At 34.9% G+C, this 14,178-nt stretch overlaps 1 protein-coding gene across 1 annotated transcript; it reads left to right on the top strand.

Moving 5' to 3' along the window:
- LOC126979429 (periodic tryptophan protein 1 homolog) lies at positions 1-14,133 on the top strand. The gene is made up of 13 exons (XM_050828733.1): positions 1-214; positions 843-901; positions 1,790-1,902; positions 2,237-2,310; positions 2,581-2,686; positions 3,939-4,046; positions 4,722-4,896; positions 8,278-8,374; positions 9,265-9,438; positions 10,754-10,844; positions 12,470-12,548; positions 13,257-13,408; positions 14,015-14,133. The coding sequence occupies exons 1-13, from the start codon at positions 131-133 to the stop codon at positions 14,083-14,085; spliced, it is 1,383 nt and encodes a 460-aa protein (XP_050684690.1). The 5' UTR covers positions 1-130; the 3' UTR covers positions 14,086-14,133.
- Positions 14,134-14,178: the final 45 nt, after the last annotated feature.

The following is a 14,178-nucleotide window of genomic DNA, read 5'->3' as shown; positions in this document are numbered from 1 at the left end:
GTCAATGTTAATTTTAAGGTTATAAATTATAATAAATACTAAATGGGAGCATGAAAGCGTGCAATTGCAATAATATTATTGTCACTGTGTGATTAAATTTATAAATTTTTAAGAAATTATATTTCCAAAAATGGACGAAAACACGCCATCAATAAGTCTGGTTTCATGTATGCATTTTGTGCGTCGAGGTGTAGCTAAGGCGGTACCAGAAAAGGTTAGAACACATAAATAAAATAAAATTACCTATGATTTATATTCAAATTCAAATATTTTTTTCAAAATAGGATGTGAAATCGCTTATTGAAAGTCAAAAAAACTACCACCCATTCCAAAGTGAATGCCTCAGGTTGAGAAGAATGGGCGCAACAAACTCAGCGGGCTTTTTTTTCATCAAAAATATGTTTTGCAATTAAAGTAACATTTAAAAAGTAACATTGTACAATTAAACTTATTATTTAATAGCCTGAGGGTGGTCGCTCCATTCCCAATCTGTGATATCATTAAGAAAGTCATTTATGTTATAGTAACCTTTACCACAAACGTTTTTTAACAATTCTTTTGAATAACGTAATACTTTTGTTTTGAAAATTTTTTGGAAGCTTCTTATAATTTCTTGTTTGACTTGGAAAAATTAGAATCTGTTAAATACATCATATAAGTAGTTATAGGAAATCCTCTCATTCTTTGTTTTAAAACTGATTAAATAAAAATTTAAATCATAAAAATATTCCTACAAATACCAGGTCTTATATATTGTATAAGGTTTCAATAAACAATTTTTTTCAACTTAAATATATTATGCTAATGAAATAGAAGAAATCATTAAGGAATTGTTATTTCAGATCGAATTAACAGAAGAAGATCTGGAGAAGATAATAAAACAAACTGCAGATGATTTAAAGTATGTACCTACCTTCCTTTAAAAGTATATTACTTGTTATTATTTTTAAGTTTTCCTGGGGGGTTTTGCCATAATCGCCACTTGGCAGATTACAGTGATGATGGTGCTCTCTTGGACTTTCTAATGTTATCATTAGGTTTTATTATGTTGTCTTCTTCGTCCTGTTGCTCTTCCATCTTCCGTTATTTGTATCCTTTAGTCGCCTCTTGCAACACCCACGGAATGAGATGGGATGGTGCTTTTCTGGTGTGACATGACACACTTATGTCACCTCTTGTGACACCCACAACCGGTTGTCATGGAGATCTTTGTCCAGCAGTGGACAATAAATTTTGAATTAAATAATATAGTATACAATATATATATATATATGTATTTACAACAAAAGGTAACAAAATTTTAGTATCTGAATATAGCATAAACATAAAAACGAAAAATATTAAACTACACATAAACCATTTAAAATGATTACAATATTATGTCTTATAAATATAATTTCAAATATATTATTTTTTGACAATATTCTTGTATTCTGCCAAACTTTGACTAAATATGTCTAGGTTTTTATTTTTATGAGATAATTCATTATAATATCTACACATACGCACAAGGGGATTATAATATGAGGTATTATTTTTGTACACACACAGAGAAAAAATCCTTTGTGATCTGGAATTATGTAAAGTGTTAAAATTAAGTGATTCAACGAGATAGGGCAAGTCAATATTGGAATTTATTAGACTTTATTTATTATTTGGTAAGACAAACAGGTTAGTGAATTCTACCGGACATCTTCAATCAATCTGCAATGGCACATAGACCATTGAATGTTATGGAGTTGGAGAGACATAGTAAAAATATAGCTAATTTACTATTTAATATTTTCAGGTTAACAGAGAATAGTGATGATGATGATGAGGATGGAGGGGAGGGGAGTGCACCCCCACCCACTGATCCTAACGATGAATTCAACTTTGAGAAATATGATGAAGAGGAAAACAGTTTAGTATAAATATTGAGTGACTTTTGATGTAGCATAATCTACTATATATCTAGATGTTGAATACAAACATACACACACACATACAAAAACACACCATTGATTTGTGGACTGAAATATATAAGAATATTTAAGATTAGATTATAATCAAAATATGACATTTTTCATCAAAATCACAGGGTCTAAACAACCCTAAATACATAAAAGTGGTCACAGCAAATTTGCAAAGCAGTACAGAGCTGGAATTTGATTTAAGATACAGAGTTTTTGTATGAGTAGTTGTTTTTCTGTATAAATGTTTACTGAATTTATAATATAAGATATTTCATTTGTAGGCAATCCAATTGGGTTAGGCACAATAGCAACAGTACCAAATCTTGGTGATCTCAGTGAAGATGTTCAAATAAAGGTAAGCATATTATAATAAGTCATATAAAACAATTGTGTTTATAAATAATTTGTGACTCTCTTTTACAAGTTGGAGGCTTCTTTGCACAGGATGATGATAAAGTAGTAATCTACAAGCATTTTTTGAACCAATGTCCAACATTCAACAAATTCTACCGAAAATATATAGATAATGAGGAAATAAAAATTCAATAAATATAAATAGGATTACATAAAATAACAAATTTATACTATAACTCTTAATATTAACAATCCTTGGCTTATCTTACAGACTGATGGCCCTGACAGTGACGAAGAAGATGACATAATAAAACCGAATGATAACCTCCTGTTGGTTGGACATGTGGAAAGTGATGCAAGCATTCTGGAAGTTTATAGTGAGTGCACAGACTTATAATATTTAGGTTAAAAATCAAAAAGTAACTAAACTAAACTATTCTAATATTATTAATTCATAGGTGTGTTATTATTACCAAATCCAAATTATTTTAATCTATGCTTATAAAATATATTCAAATCATTATATTATCAAAAATAATTGAAATACTTTAAAGAACTAATGAAAGTTCAGGCAAAGTAATCAAAGCTAAATTGAAAACCGTGTGTGATGAGAGTTTGTTCAATGCTATTAATTATGGAACAATATTAAATGCGGGAAAATAATGCAATTTATAGTATTTAAAAAAAAAAGAAAACCGTGCGTTTGGTGAAAAGGATATACAAAAGAAGAAACATGATATGTTATTCAATTACATCAATATGACACATATGAATGTCCCATATATTTATTCGTTTTTATGTGTTTAAAAATATTTTCACTGTTGTTAATTTAATTTATAGCTTAAGTTGTGATGTATTATTAAGTAGTTATTACCATTAGTTGTTAACCTTTATGGTTTTTTAGATGCTAAGTTGACCTAGTTTTTATATCAGTAATATGTAATATGATAAATTAATAAATAAAAATAATGACTTGAGCTTGAACTGTGACGTCATAGTTCTCTATATAAAAGGCATAAAAGGCATTTATTTTCTCAAAATTGATTCCTTTAGAATTCTTTTTGATGTCATTTCTTATACTACTAGATACTACTACCGCTTCGGAAACAAATGGCGCTCTGAGAGAGAAGAAGCGGCGCAAGAAACTCCCCCAGCATTCTTTTTTTTGCGCTCTTTTCAATAAAAATATACAATATTCTACAGTCGCTATAAAATAATCACAATCTAGTCCCAGGCTGTCCGATCATTTAGATATTCAGCAGTGGAGTATATAGGATTTACGACAGAGCCATTTTTTTATAAAACATTTAAATTTATTTATAGATAATGCCTGAACAGTGGCTGGGACTTTATTGTAGAAGTGTATACATTTACCCTTAAAGCTATTATGTATCTTATGAAGCCTACTAGAATTAGTTACAAGCAATCCCTTATTTCTAGTGTTATAATATATCTAGAAAATAAAAGATCAAGTCAATACTCCAATGTATTGTCAACAATAACTTCTTTACTCATTTTTCAACTGTATGTTCAGATGTGGTAGGCTTGAATTACAGCAAGAAAAGGTCATATTTTTAAACAACTGCTATAGGTACCATACAATTATTTAATTATATGGTCTAATTTCAGTATTTAATAAAGAAGAGGATTCATTCTATGTTCATCACGACATGTTGCTGCCGTGGTTCCCGCTGTGTATCGAATGGTTGAGTCATGATCCCACAGATCCGAACCCAGGTCAGTGTTTAGCACAACGGGGGGACCCAGTGCTCGGTGAACGGCTGGATCCCTTGGCGTTGCGTAGAGATGTCGCTTCATTATGTGTCTTCTACCATATTTATCACGGGGAGTGTTTCGAAGAGCTGTTTAACCTGATTCCTGCCGAAGAATTCCATCTTCTCACGACACGCCACAAGTTAGGATATCATCCCCACCATTTGGATGTGTGGCGGTCCTCCACAGTGCGGTTTTCAAGGAGCTTTCTTCCACGTACTACAAAGCTGTGGATTGAACTTCCTTGTGCAGTGTTTCATGGACGATACGACATGGGTACCATCAAAAAAAGCGCGTACAGCTTCCTTAAAGGCCGGCAACGCTCTTGTGATTCCTCTGGTGTTGCAAGAGAATGTGGGTGGCGGTGATCACTTAACACCAGGTGATCCGTACGCTCGTTTGTCTTCCTATTCCATAAAAAAAAAAATGCTATGTTACTTTGCAGACAGATATAGACTAGCTGACGAGATCCGTAGGATAATCAAATTCACTGACATAGCCCAAATGATTGCGAAAGTGAAGTGGCAGTGGGCAGGGCACATATTTCGATGGACAGATGGCCGGTGAGGCAGTAAAGTTCTCGACTGTCAACCACATACCTCTACTAAACCTACTAGAATTATTTAATAATAATTGCAGGTAACCTTTGTGCTGTGGGAGGCATGGACCCAATAATTCTAGTCTGGGACTTGGATATAGAGAACTGTTTGGAACCCGCATTTAAGTTGGGGAAGAAGCCAAGCAGAAAGAAGAATATTGCACGAGTTGGACATAGCGATGCTGTCCTTGATCTGTCATGGAATAAGAACTTTACGTAAGTAACAAATGTAATCATCATCAATCATATTTAATACAGCTAGTTATATTTACAATCTTTTTTATTTATTTATCTATACTAATATTTTAAAGCTGCAGTGTTTGTTTGTTTGTTTGAACGCGCTAATCTCTGGTACTACTGGTCCGATTTGAATGATTCTTTCAGTGTTGGGTAGTCCATTTATCGAGGAAGGCTATAGGCTATGTTTTCAAAATAAGGGATCCGTAATAAAATTGCTATTTTGTAACACAAGGTGTAAAATCGAAAACCTATTTTAAGCGTGCGCTGCAAAAACTATTGACAATAGAATAAAATGATGTACAGGCTATAATATAGGCAATATTTTATTACTTATAAAACTATCGCGTGAATTATACTTTATATGGCAAAACAACGTTTGCCGGTTCAGCTAGTATTTAATACAGCTAGTTATATTTACAATCTTTTTTATTTCTTTATCATGAAATATATAGACAAAAACCTTGGAGGTTTGTCTGGCATGTTTAATAATATAATAATAATAATAATATTGACACACTCTTACACAAATTATGTTGCTCCAAACTAGGCATAGGCTGTACTATGGGTGCAAGACAACAATATATTTAATACAATATACTTACTTGACTACGGAAACAAACATTCATATTCATCATATAAATGATTGCACCTACCGGGATTCGAACGCGGGACCTCCAGCTCAGTAGGCAAGGCTACTAGCCACAGGGCTAGAGGAGTCGTCAAAAAATAATGTGTCTATCTAGAATTTAAGATTAACTAATGAATATAAAATAAAAATAATGAAGTGACAACAATAGACAATAACAGTACTTACGCTGAGATCTATAGAGTACTTAGACTTTGCTCAGACTTTACTTACGTAAAATTTAGCTGAGTGTGATAAAACGCAAACATGACTTTTCCAGTGGGCTGTCTTAGCTTTAGCTCATCATAATTTCAGCTGTTAACTGACCATTATAATGAATTTAAACATTATGCTAAGCTTACACTCAGGTAAGTTTTACATAAGGAAAGTGTAAGTACACCTTTACAGTCACTCATCTGACAGTCTTGCCACAGCCCCGCCCACTTCATCGTTTGAGCGTAACTGAGGGCAGATATAAGGGGAGATATGTTTAGCAATATATAACTTATATTATTGAATTAACATTATTCCATAAAAGGCATTTATTTTCTCGAAACGGATTATTTTATCATTTTTTTTGATGTCACTTCATATGGGTTTGCAATAATGACTCACATGTCCTGCTACTACTTCATATTGGGTTTTTATGAGACTGTCTGTTTAGACATTATCAAACAATTAATTAGTAAACAATACTCAACTTTAACCCCAGAGGGCAATCGAGTAATATGTCTTGGGCTTGTTCATAAAATTCAAATATTTTTACTTGATGTTGTATATCTGAACTTAACTTTGACTATGACGTTGACTTTGAAGTCGACCATTCTAAAAATTATGCGTTATAATTTCCACACACGTTTTTCACCCCTACACTAGGCATTGTCAGGAGCTTTTGACTCACACAATTAAACATGTATAAATTATTGTAATGACACTAAATATCATCTTTTGTTATATTTTAAATGGTATATTCCTTTACTTATAAATACGCCTAAGTACCTTATTACTGATTCTGATAGTAAAACATAGTGATTCATTTTCTCCTCACTAACTACCATTAAAAAAATGAAATGAACTATACATGTGGACCGTTCAGGTCTACATCCTCTTGGTGGAACTTGGTGGTCTAAGAGCCCGTGGACCCCAGACCTACGTCATTTTATAAAAGCTGAAAGTTTGCATAATGCCTCGCGCTGTCCAACAGCTACCCTACATGCTTGTCTGGCAAGGGGTTGGAACTATCAAAAGAGCAAAACATCTACATATTACCCAAGTATTATATATAAAAATCAGCTTTTATACTATGCGTAAGAAAATAATAATTTCGTGACCATTAAGGGTGTCTGGCAAGGGGTTGCCACGATGGTAAGTGTCTGACAACGAATAACGTGATTTTAAATAACATGCTGAAGGTAATACCGAGAAATCGTACTTTATTATTTGATGTATTTAGATCGGTATTTTACACACCTTTAGTACCGTTTAACTGCCAAAGCCACTGCAAGCCAAACTCCATAATTGACCATCGTTCTTACCTGTGTTGGGGCCATGCGCTGACAAACTTTCAGCTTTTATAAAATAACGTAGGTCTGTGGTCCACAGGCTCTTGCTCTATGAGGCATCATATGCTGTTATCATAAGTGTTAGCAATATCATTGTAGCGATTACTTTAAATATGTTAACAAGTGTTAACAATCACATGGAGCGCCATAAGATATCCAAATTAATAATTACATTTATGTAACTGTTCTCTATACTAATATTATAAAGCTGCAGTGTTTGTTTGAACGCGCTAATCTCTGGTGCTACTGGTCCGATTTGAATGATTCTTTCAGTGTTGGGTAGTCCTTTTATCAAGGCAGGCTATAGGCTATGTTTTTTTTTTTCAAAATTAGGGATCCGTAATAAAATTGCTATTTTGTAACACAAGGTGTAAAATCGAAAACCTATTTTTGCGTGCGCTGCAAAAACTTTTGACAATAAAAAAAATGATGTACAGGCTATAAATATAGGCAATATTTTATTACTTATAAAACTATCGCGTGAATTATACTTTATATGGCAAAAAACGTTTGTCGGGTCTGCTAGTTATTTTATATTACCTATCACTTTAGTTTAAACACTTTAATGAGTAGTGGCCTAACAATTTGTTTTAAAGTGATAACCGTCACTTCTGAGATTAATTAAACAAATATAATTTTAAATCAAAATTTATGAATGATGCGGCATTCGAACCCGTGACATCTCGCGTTCCGTGCTAGTGCTCTTCCAACTGAGCCAACCGCACGATTTACGTATCGTCGATAAATTTTGTATGCTTTGTTCAACTCTCAGGTTGTGGCTTCATCTACAGCATCTACTTTACATTTGATAACCTGCTCAACCCCAATGTTTGCATATTAGGAAATTGACTTGAGATGTCGCTCTTGCAAATTTGCAGTATTATAAATTTTGTTTTGAAATTTTATCAGTAGTGGCTTAATAAACCAAAGATATCGACGATTTGACATGTAATATAAATGTTTTAAGATAATTATAAATAACTTTACTAAATTGACTTTAATTTGATTCGTGTAAGTTAGTTGGCACTACAGCAGTGCCAACTAACAGTTGGTAGCCAGTAGTTATCACGGTTGGCTGTTGTGTCCTATTTAAGCGAGAGTGCTAAGTTCGAGTATTCATTACTTTTTGTAAGTGGAAACTCTGCCCTAATAAGTTAAAATTTTTTTCAGACACGTGCTAGCGAGTGGATCTGCCGACAACACTGTGTTACTGTGGGATCTCGACAAAGGCGCGCCACACACTAAGTTCGATTATTACCAAGATAAGGTGAGAGATGAGAGTTTCACAGTATTTTTGTATGTTTTTATCACAATAAAAGAAAGTATAGAAAAACTTAGCTTAAATACGAATATTAGATACGTTTTACCAAATGCCATTTGAATGTTTCGACCTTAGGTAATTTATTCGTCTAGTTAGACTGTGACAGCTGTAAATACGTCGAAAAAATAGCGGCGAACTATTAACATCTATTTTCAGCAACTCACGCACACTAAAACTAAGTGACATACGTATCGCGACTGTAAGATATGTCTTGTCATGGACAAGCTATGGCTTGTCATGGACACTAAAGTAATAAACCTGGCCTGTTTTCATGCGTTGCCTGACAGGCTCAATATCTAAAGAGATTATTTGTTACATAAACAAACAATTGATATTTAAATAAGTATTTAGTTACACACACAGGGCTGTGGTCAAAAAACTTTTTTATTGATTAGTCAATGGGCAGCAGTTTTCACTTTTTATCAGCAGAGCCACATTGGCCCCCTCTTATATAAAAGCTTTGGCCTTCTTTCATCATCCTTTCAGCCGGAAGACGTCCACTGTTGGACAAAGGCTTCCCCCAAAGATCGCAATGACGATCGGTCCTGCGCTGCCCTCATTAACTCTTCCGCTGATCTTGACCAGATCTTCGGTCCATCTTGTGGGGGGCCTACCAACACTGCGTCTGCGGTACGTGGTCGCAATTCAAGAACCTTACTGTTCCAACAGCCATCTGTCCGTCGAACTATGTGCCCTTGCCCACTGTCAAGTTTCGCAACCACTGTGCTATGCCCTCTGAGCGACAAAGAGCTCATAAGGCCCATAGTTAGCGACCACGTCTGCGTTCCGTATGTAAAAGCTTTTTGGCATTGAAATGTTAATAATTTTGTAAACAGGTTCAGTCGCTCTGCTTCCATCCGCTGGAGGCACAGACTCTTCTGAGTGGCGCGTGTGACGGAGCGGCTCGAGTGGCCGACTGTCGCGAGCCCGGGCTGACTCCGCGCGAGTGGCGTCTGCCGGGGGAGATAGAACGAGTCACGTGGGACATACACAACCCCTTCTGTTTCGCAGTACGTTTATCTTATACTAGCTGACCCGGCAAACGCTCTTTTGCCATATCAATTATATTTAGTGTTCGACCGTTTTTTCTCAGACTTACTTTTTTAAAGCCGACAACCGCGACCACGAAAAAGTCTTTTCATTTTTCGGGTTAATATAATATAGCAACAATATTTTTATAAATTATAGCCTATGTGTTATTCTGGTGTGTAAACTATATTATTGTAATTTTTCATCCAAATCTATTCAGTAGTTTTTGCGTTAAAGAAGTACAAACATACATCGAGACATACAAACTTTCATATTTATAATATTAGTAGGATCTTTAAACGAGCAATTCTTGTATATACATATAATCTGAATCTCGGAAACGGGCTCCAACGATTTAAATGAAATTTAGTGTACAGGTAGTTTCGGAGGCGAGAAATCGATCTAGCTAGGTTTTAATTTAAAAGAATGTAGTTTAATCCGTGTTTTAATGAGTAACAGCTACTATAACATTAGAATTCAAAGGTAGATTTCGCCACTATATACTAGACGAAAATAGCTCAGGTGGGACAATGGGTGATCCGGAAAGCAGAAGACTTCGGTTCGAATCCAGATGTCCTATTAGTTTTTTTTGTTCAAGTTTTGAACATTCTTAAAAATTGTCGTCGTCTAGATATTTTTTTTTTATTTAAGCAATCCAAACAGATTGCAATAACTTCTAACCTAGCGTTAATTAAATAACATTTAAATTAATAATTTAGTCGCACAGCTTGAATAAGATTGACACAAAGACAATTAATTATTTTACTTAGCTTATTAAAACATAACGAAAATATCTAATTAAAAACATCTATGTCTAATTTTGCTACTTCATAATATGAGTAATACATTCTTATGATACGAGGTTTTATTTGAACAAATGTTCAGGCTATTTGTCTAATGTTTATGTGTTACCTGACATAGAAAGTGGGGGTGTTTAATTTTGAACGTAGTATTTTGTGAAGGGTCAACATAATATAGAATAGAATAAAAATTTATTGAAAACAAATATCTTGTCGTTTACGATGAATATGGAGTGGAGAGATATGAAATCTGGCAAGACGAATGAATATTTATTTGAATAAAAATAAGTTTGTAAAAAAGCTATGACATGGGAGAAGAACTGATATGAATCTCCCAGCCCATCTTTTGAATAACATAAAAAGTAAGCCTATTTAACATCAACACTATAGTCATCCTTCTTTGTCAAAGAAGCTTAGACAAAAAAAAAATTAAATGACACGCCCTTTTGTAAAGTATTTTATTTAATATCGCATTCTTTTGATTCTTTTTCTATAGATGAGCAATAATCTTGGCGAGGTGGCATATGTGGACTGCAGACATGATGAGCCTGTATGGAGAGTCCAAGCCCACGAGAAGGAAGTGACAGGTATAATGAATAGTAGTGAGGACACTGTGACCCTAACTAGTGGTAATCTTAACCTCCTTCGCACGACACGCCAATAAACAGGATACCATCCCCACGATCTGGATGTGTGGCGTTCCTCCACAGTGCGGTTTTCTAGGAACTTTCTTCGATGTTACGACTAAGCTGTGCAATAAGCTTCCTTGTGCGGTGTTTCCAGGACGATACCATATATGGGTTACCTTATACCTTCAAAAATGCCTGTACAATTTTCTAAAGGGCCTGCAACGCTCCTGTGATTCCTTAAGTGTTGCAAGAGAATGTGAGCGGCGGTGATCACCTAACATCAGGTGACCCGTAAGCTCGTTCGTCCTCACTTCCATAAAAAAATATATGCCTTCAATTCTTTATAGTTAAAAAAGAGGAAAAAAGGGAAGGAAATCAGACGACTTAGACACCTTCAAAATTAGAGCATCCTCGCAACATAAAGGCATTTGTTGACTCCTGGCGTTGCGGGTGTCCGTGGATGATTGCATCACCACTTTCCGATGTCGGCTAGATTATGGGTACCACAACGGCCTATTTCTGCCGTGAAACAGTAATGTGTAAGCATTATTGTTTCGGTCTGAAGGGCGCCGTAGCTAGTGAAATTACCAGTAATTTCTTGCCCAAGCAAATGAGACTTAACATCTTATGTATCAAGGTGACGAGCGCAGTTGTAGTGCCGCTTATAATATTTGGGCTTATCAAGAATCCTGAGCGGCACTGCATTGTAATGGGCAGGGCGTATGGATTACCATCAGCGTCATAAAATGAGCATATAATTCATATTTTTATGTACTACAACCACAAATTTATAAAAATCACTAGCTGACCCGACACACGTTCTGTTCATAATAAAAAAAAACTCTTGCGGATGGAATTTTGGAAAATCCGTTCTTAGCTGACCTCTACTCGGTGAAAATAATATTCCTACCAAATTTCAAGTCTTTAGCTCTAATGGTTCCAGAGATGTCGTGATGAGTGACTATATACGTGGAAATCTCAATATCGATTAGCACCATGTCACTGAACTCCTAGACGGCTGGACCGATTTTGATGAATTTTTTTTGTGAGAGTTCAAGGGGATTCGAGGAAGGTTTAGATTCACAATTGAACTACCTCCTAAACGGCTGGACCGATTTTGATGAAATTTTTGTGTGTTGCAGTGAATTTGAGATTGGTGTGTATCTTCAGGTGGATTCGAGAATGGTTTAGATTCACACTTTAACTACCTCCTTCACGGCTGAACCGATTTTGATGATTTTTTTGTTTGTTTCAGTGAATTTGAGATTGGTTTAGATTCTCAATTCCGTCCATATAATATAATTCTCCTGCTCATGTGTATGTTAGTGAACTCCTCCTAACGGCTGGACCGATTTTTCAAATTTAAGACGTGTGTACAGGACAACGTCTGTTGGGTCCACTAGTTTATTATAAATTTAAATGCAAATTACCAAAATTAATTTTTAGTATTACGCATAAAATAAAAATTCAAAGCAGCGTTGTTATTTTATTTCATCGAATTATATCATAGTAACAGACAAAGAGATTTTATCACAAGTTTACCCTTTTCCCCGACCAAATATGATAATTGAATATTATTCCAGGGCTTATAATAAACGACAATGTCCCGGGTATGATGATCACGGCTGGCACCGATGGGAAACTGAAGACCTGGGATATTAGGTATGTATGTTTATATGTGTTGTGTAGCAACGTCATAGTGGTCGACATTCTCGTTCCGCGACACCTTGATATAAACACCATATTTTGGATACTAGACATCGTATCTAAAATACATTTTTACCTATTTCCCTTGTTTTGATAGAGCATACTGTAAGGAAAAGGGAAACTGGCTTAATTATATGCATTTTCTTCGTGGTAAGAAATATTGGGCAAGACTATTGGTACAATTCTTAGCAACACGGCGAATGAGCTCGTCATTTTGAGATTGTTGTCTCAGTAGTCCATTAATGTCTTTGGTACCCTAGACCTTACTGACGTGACCAAACTACTGCTGACGGGCCAAAAAAGCATTCCGTGCTAAGGGACCTCCCGCTAGTAGACTTATTGTTTACAAGTCTCACAATATAACTCGTGCTGCGCTGATGTGTTCGTCAGAAAACGACTTGTGCTCTTAGTTAACAGTCACAACTACTAAAACTTTTGAAAAGTGACTCTTGGCTAATTTTTCGCTAGAAATATTTTACGAGCTCTTGTTTATGGCGATGAGATTTGATGCCCTAACCATTACTTACTTATGGACTAATCATTCAGTACGTAAAGGTATACTGGTAAGGTACAGTAAATGTATACTGTGTCCACAGTAGTAGCGGTATATGGGTATGTCACGATCAAATTTGCTGGGTTGGCAATTAATCCTATTTCTTACAGCAATGGCGCGACGCAAGTAAGCGAGAAGACGACACGCGTGGGTCAAACATTGTGTATGGCATTGTGTCCCGACGATCCGTTCTCAGTTGCCTACGCCGGCGACAACAAGCAGTGCTACATAGAAACTACGGACCTAACAATCAGCGAACAAGGTAGTTTTACCTTTAACTTTGCAATTTCCTTCAAGATTAGAGCATATTCCACCAGTGGCCTGTCCGTTTCATTCTGGTCCTTCGAGCCGGATATTAATTGTTAATAGACCGGTTTCATTCTGTTCTTTAGTGCGGCAATGCATCTCTTTACCCCTGGTATTGCGGTTGTTCACTTCCCATTACCCTGTGACAGTGAACCTATTTCCCATTTGCCCCCTCTTACCTTACTATAAAAAAAGCTATATTTTGAATCGACATTGAAATTTACGTTTTTTATTTTTTATATGTAAAGAGGCAAGGAGAAAATACTTATATTTAGGTGGTGTGGTTGTTAGGATTTATAAATATAACATAAAATCAAATGAATCAGTTTGAAATAATAAAAGAGTTAATTCATTATAATATATACAATATACAAAGAAACGAGTATTATGCTCTTTGAATAAAATTATTGGTACGGTCCAACAAAAAATATGTTCAAAGACTTGTGTTTTTAAACGAGCAATATTTTTTTATAACTTCTTACCAATTCTTTCCGAGTCAAGTAGGTATCGTAATCTTTATAATTTATCATCAACATAGAATAATTAAATATTTTATTTTCAGTTATGCATCGCTTCGGATCAAGACCTCTGGTGTCAATATCAACTGAAAATACAGAATCCATGGAAACATAGTATTTATCATTTCATTTTATAAGGAATAAATATATTTAATATAAATACTGATTTGTTTTTATATATAATTGTTTCTTGTGTTCTTTCTTTCGC

This window comes from Leptidea sinapis, chromosome 3, assembly GCF_905404315.1.
Source record: "Leptidea sinapis chromosome 3, ilLepSina1.1, whole genome shotgun sequence".
Taxonomy (NCBI): Eukaryota; Metazoa; Arthropoda; class Insecta; order Lepidoptera; family Pieridae; genus Leptidea; species Leptidea sinapis.
Note: the sequence above shows the minus strand (reverse complement) of the source record. Positions and strands in the feature narration are given on the sequence as shown.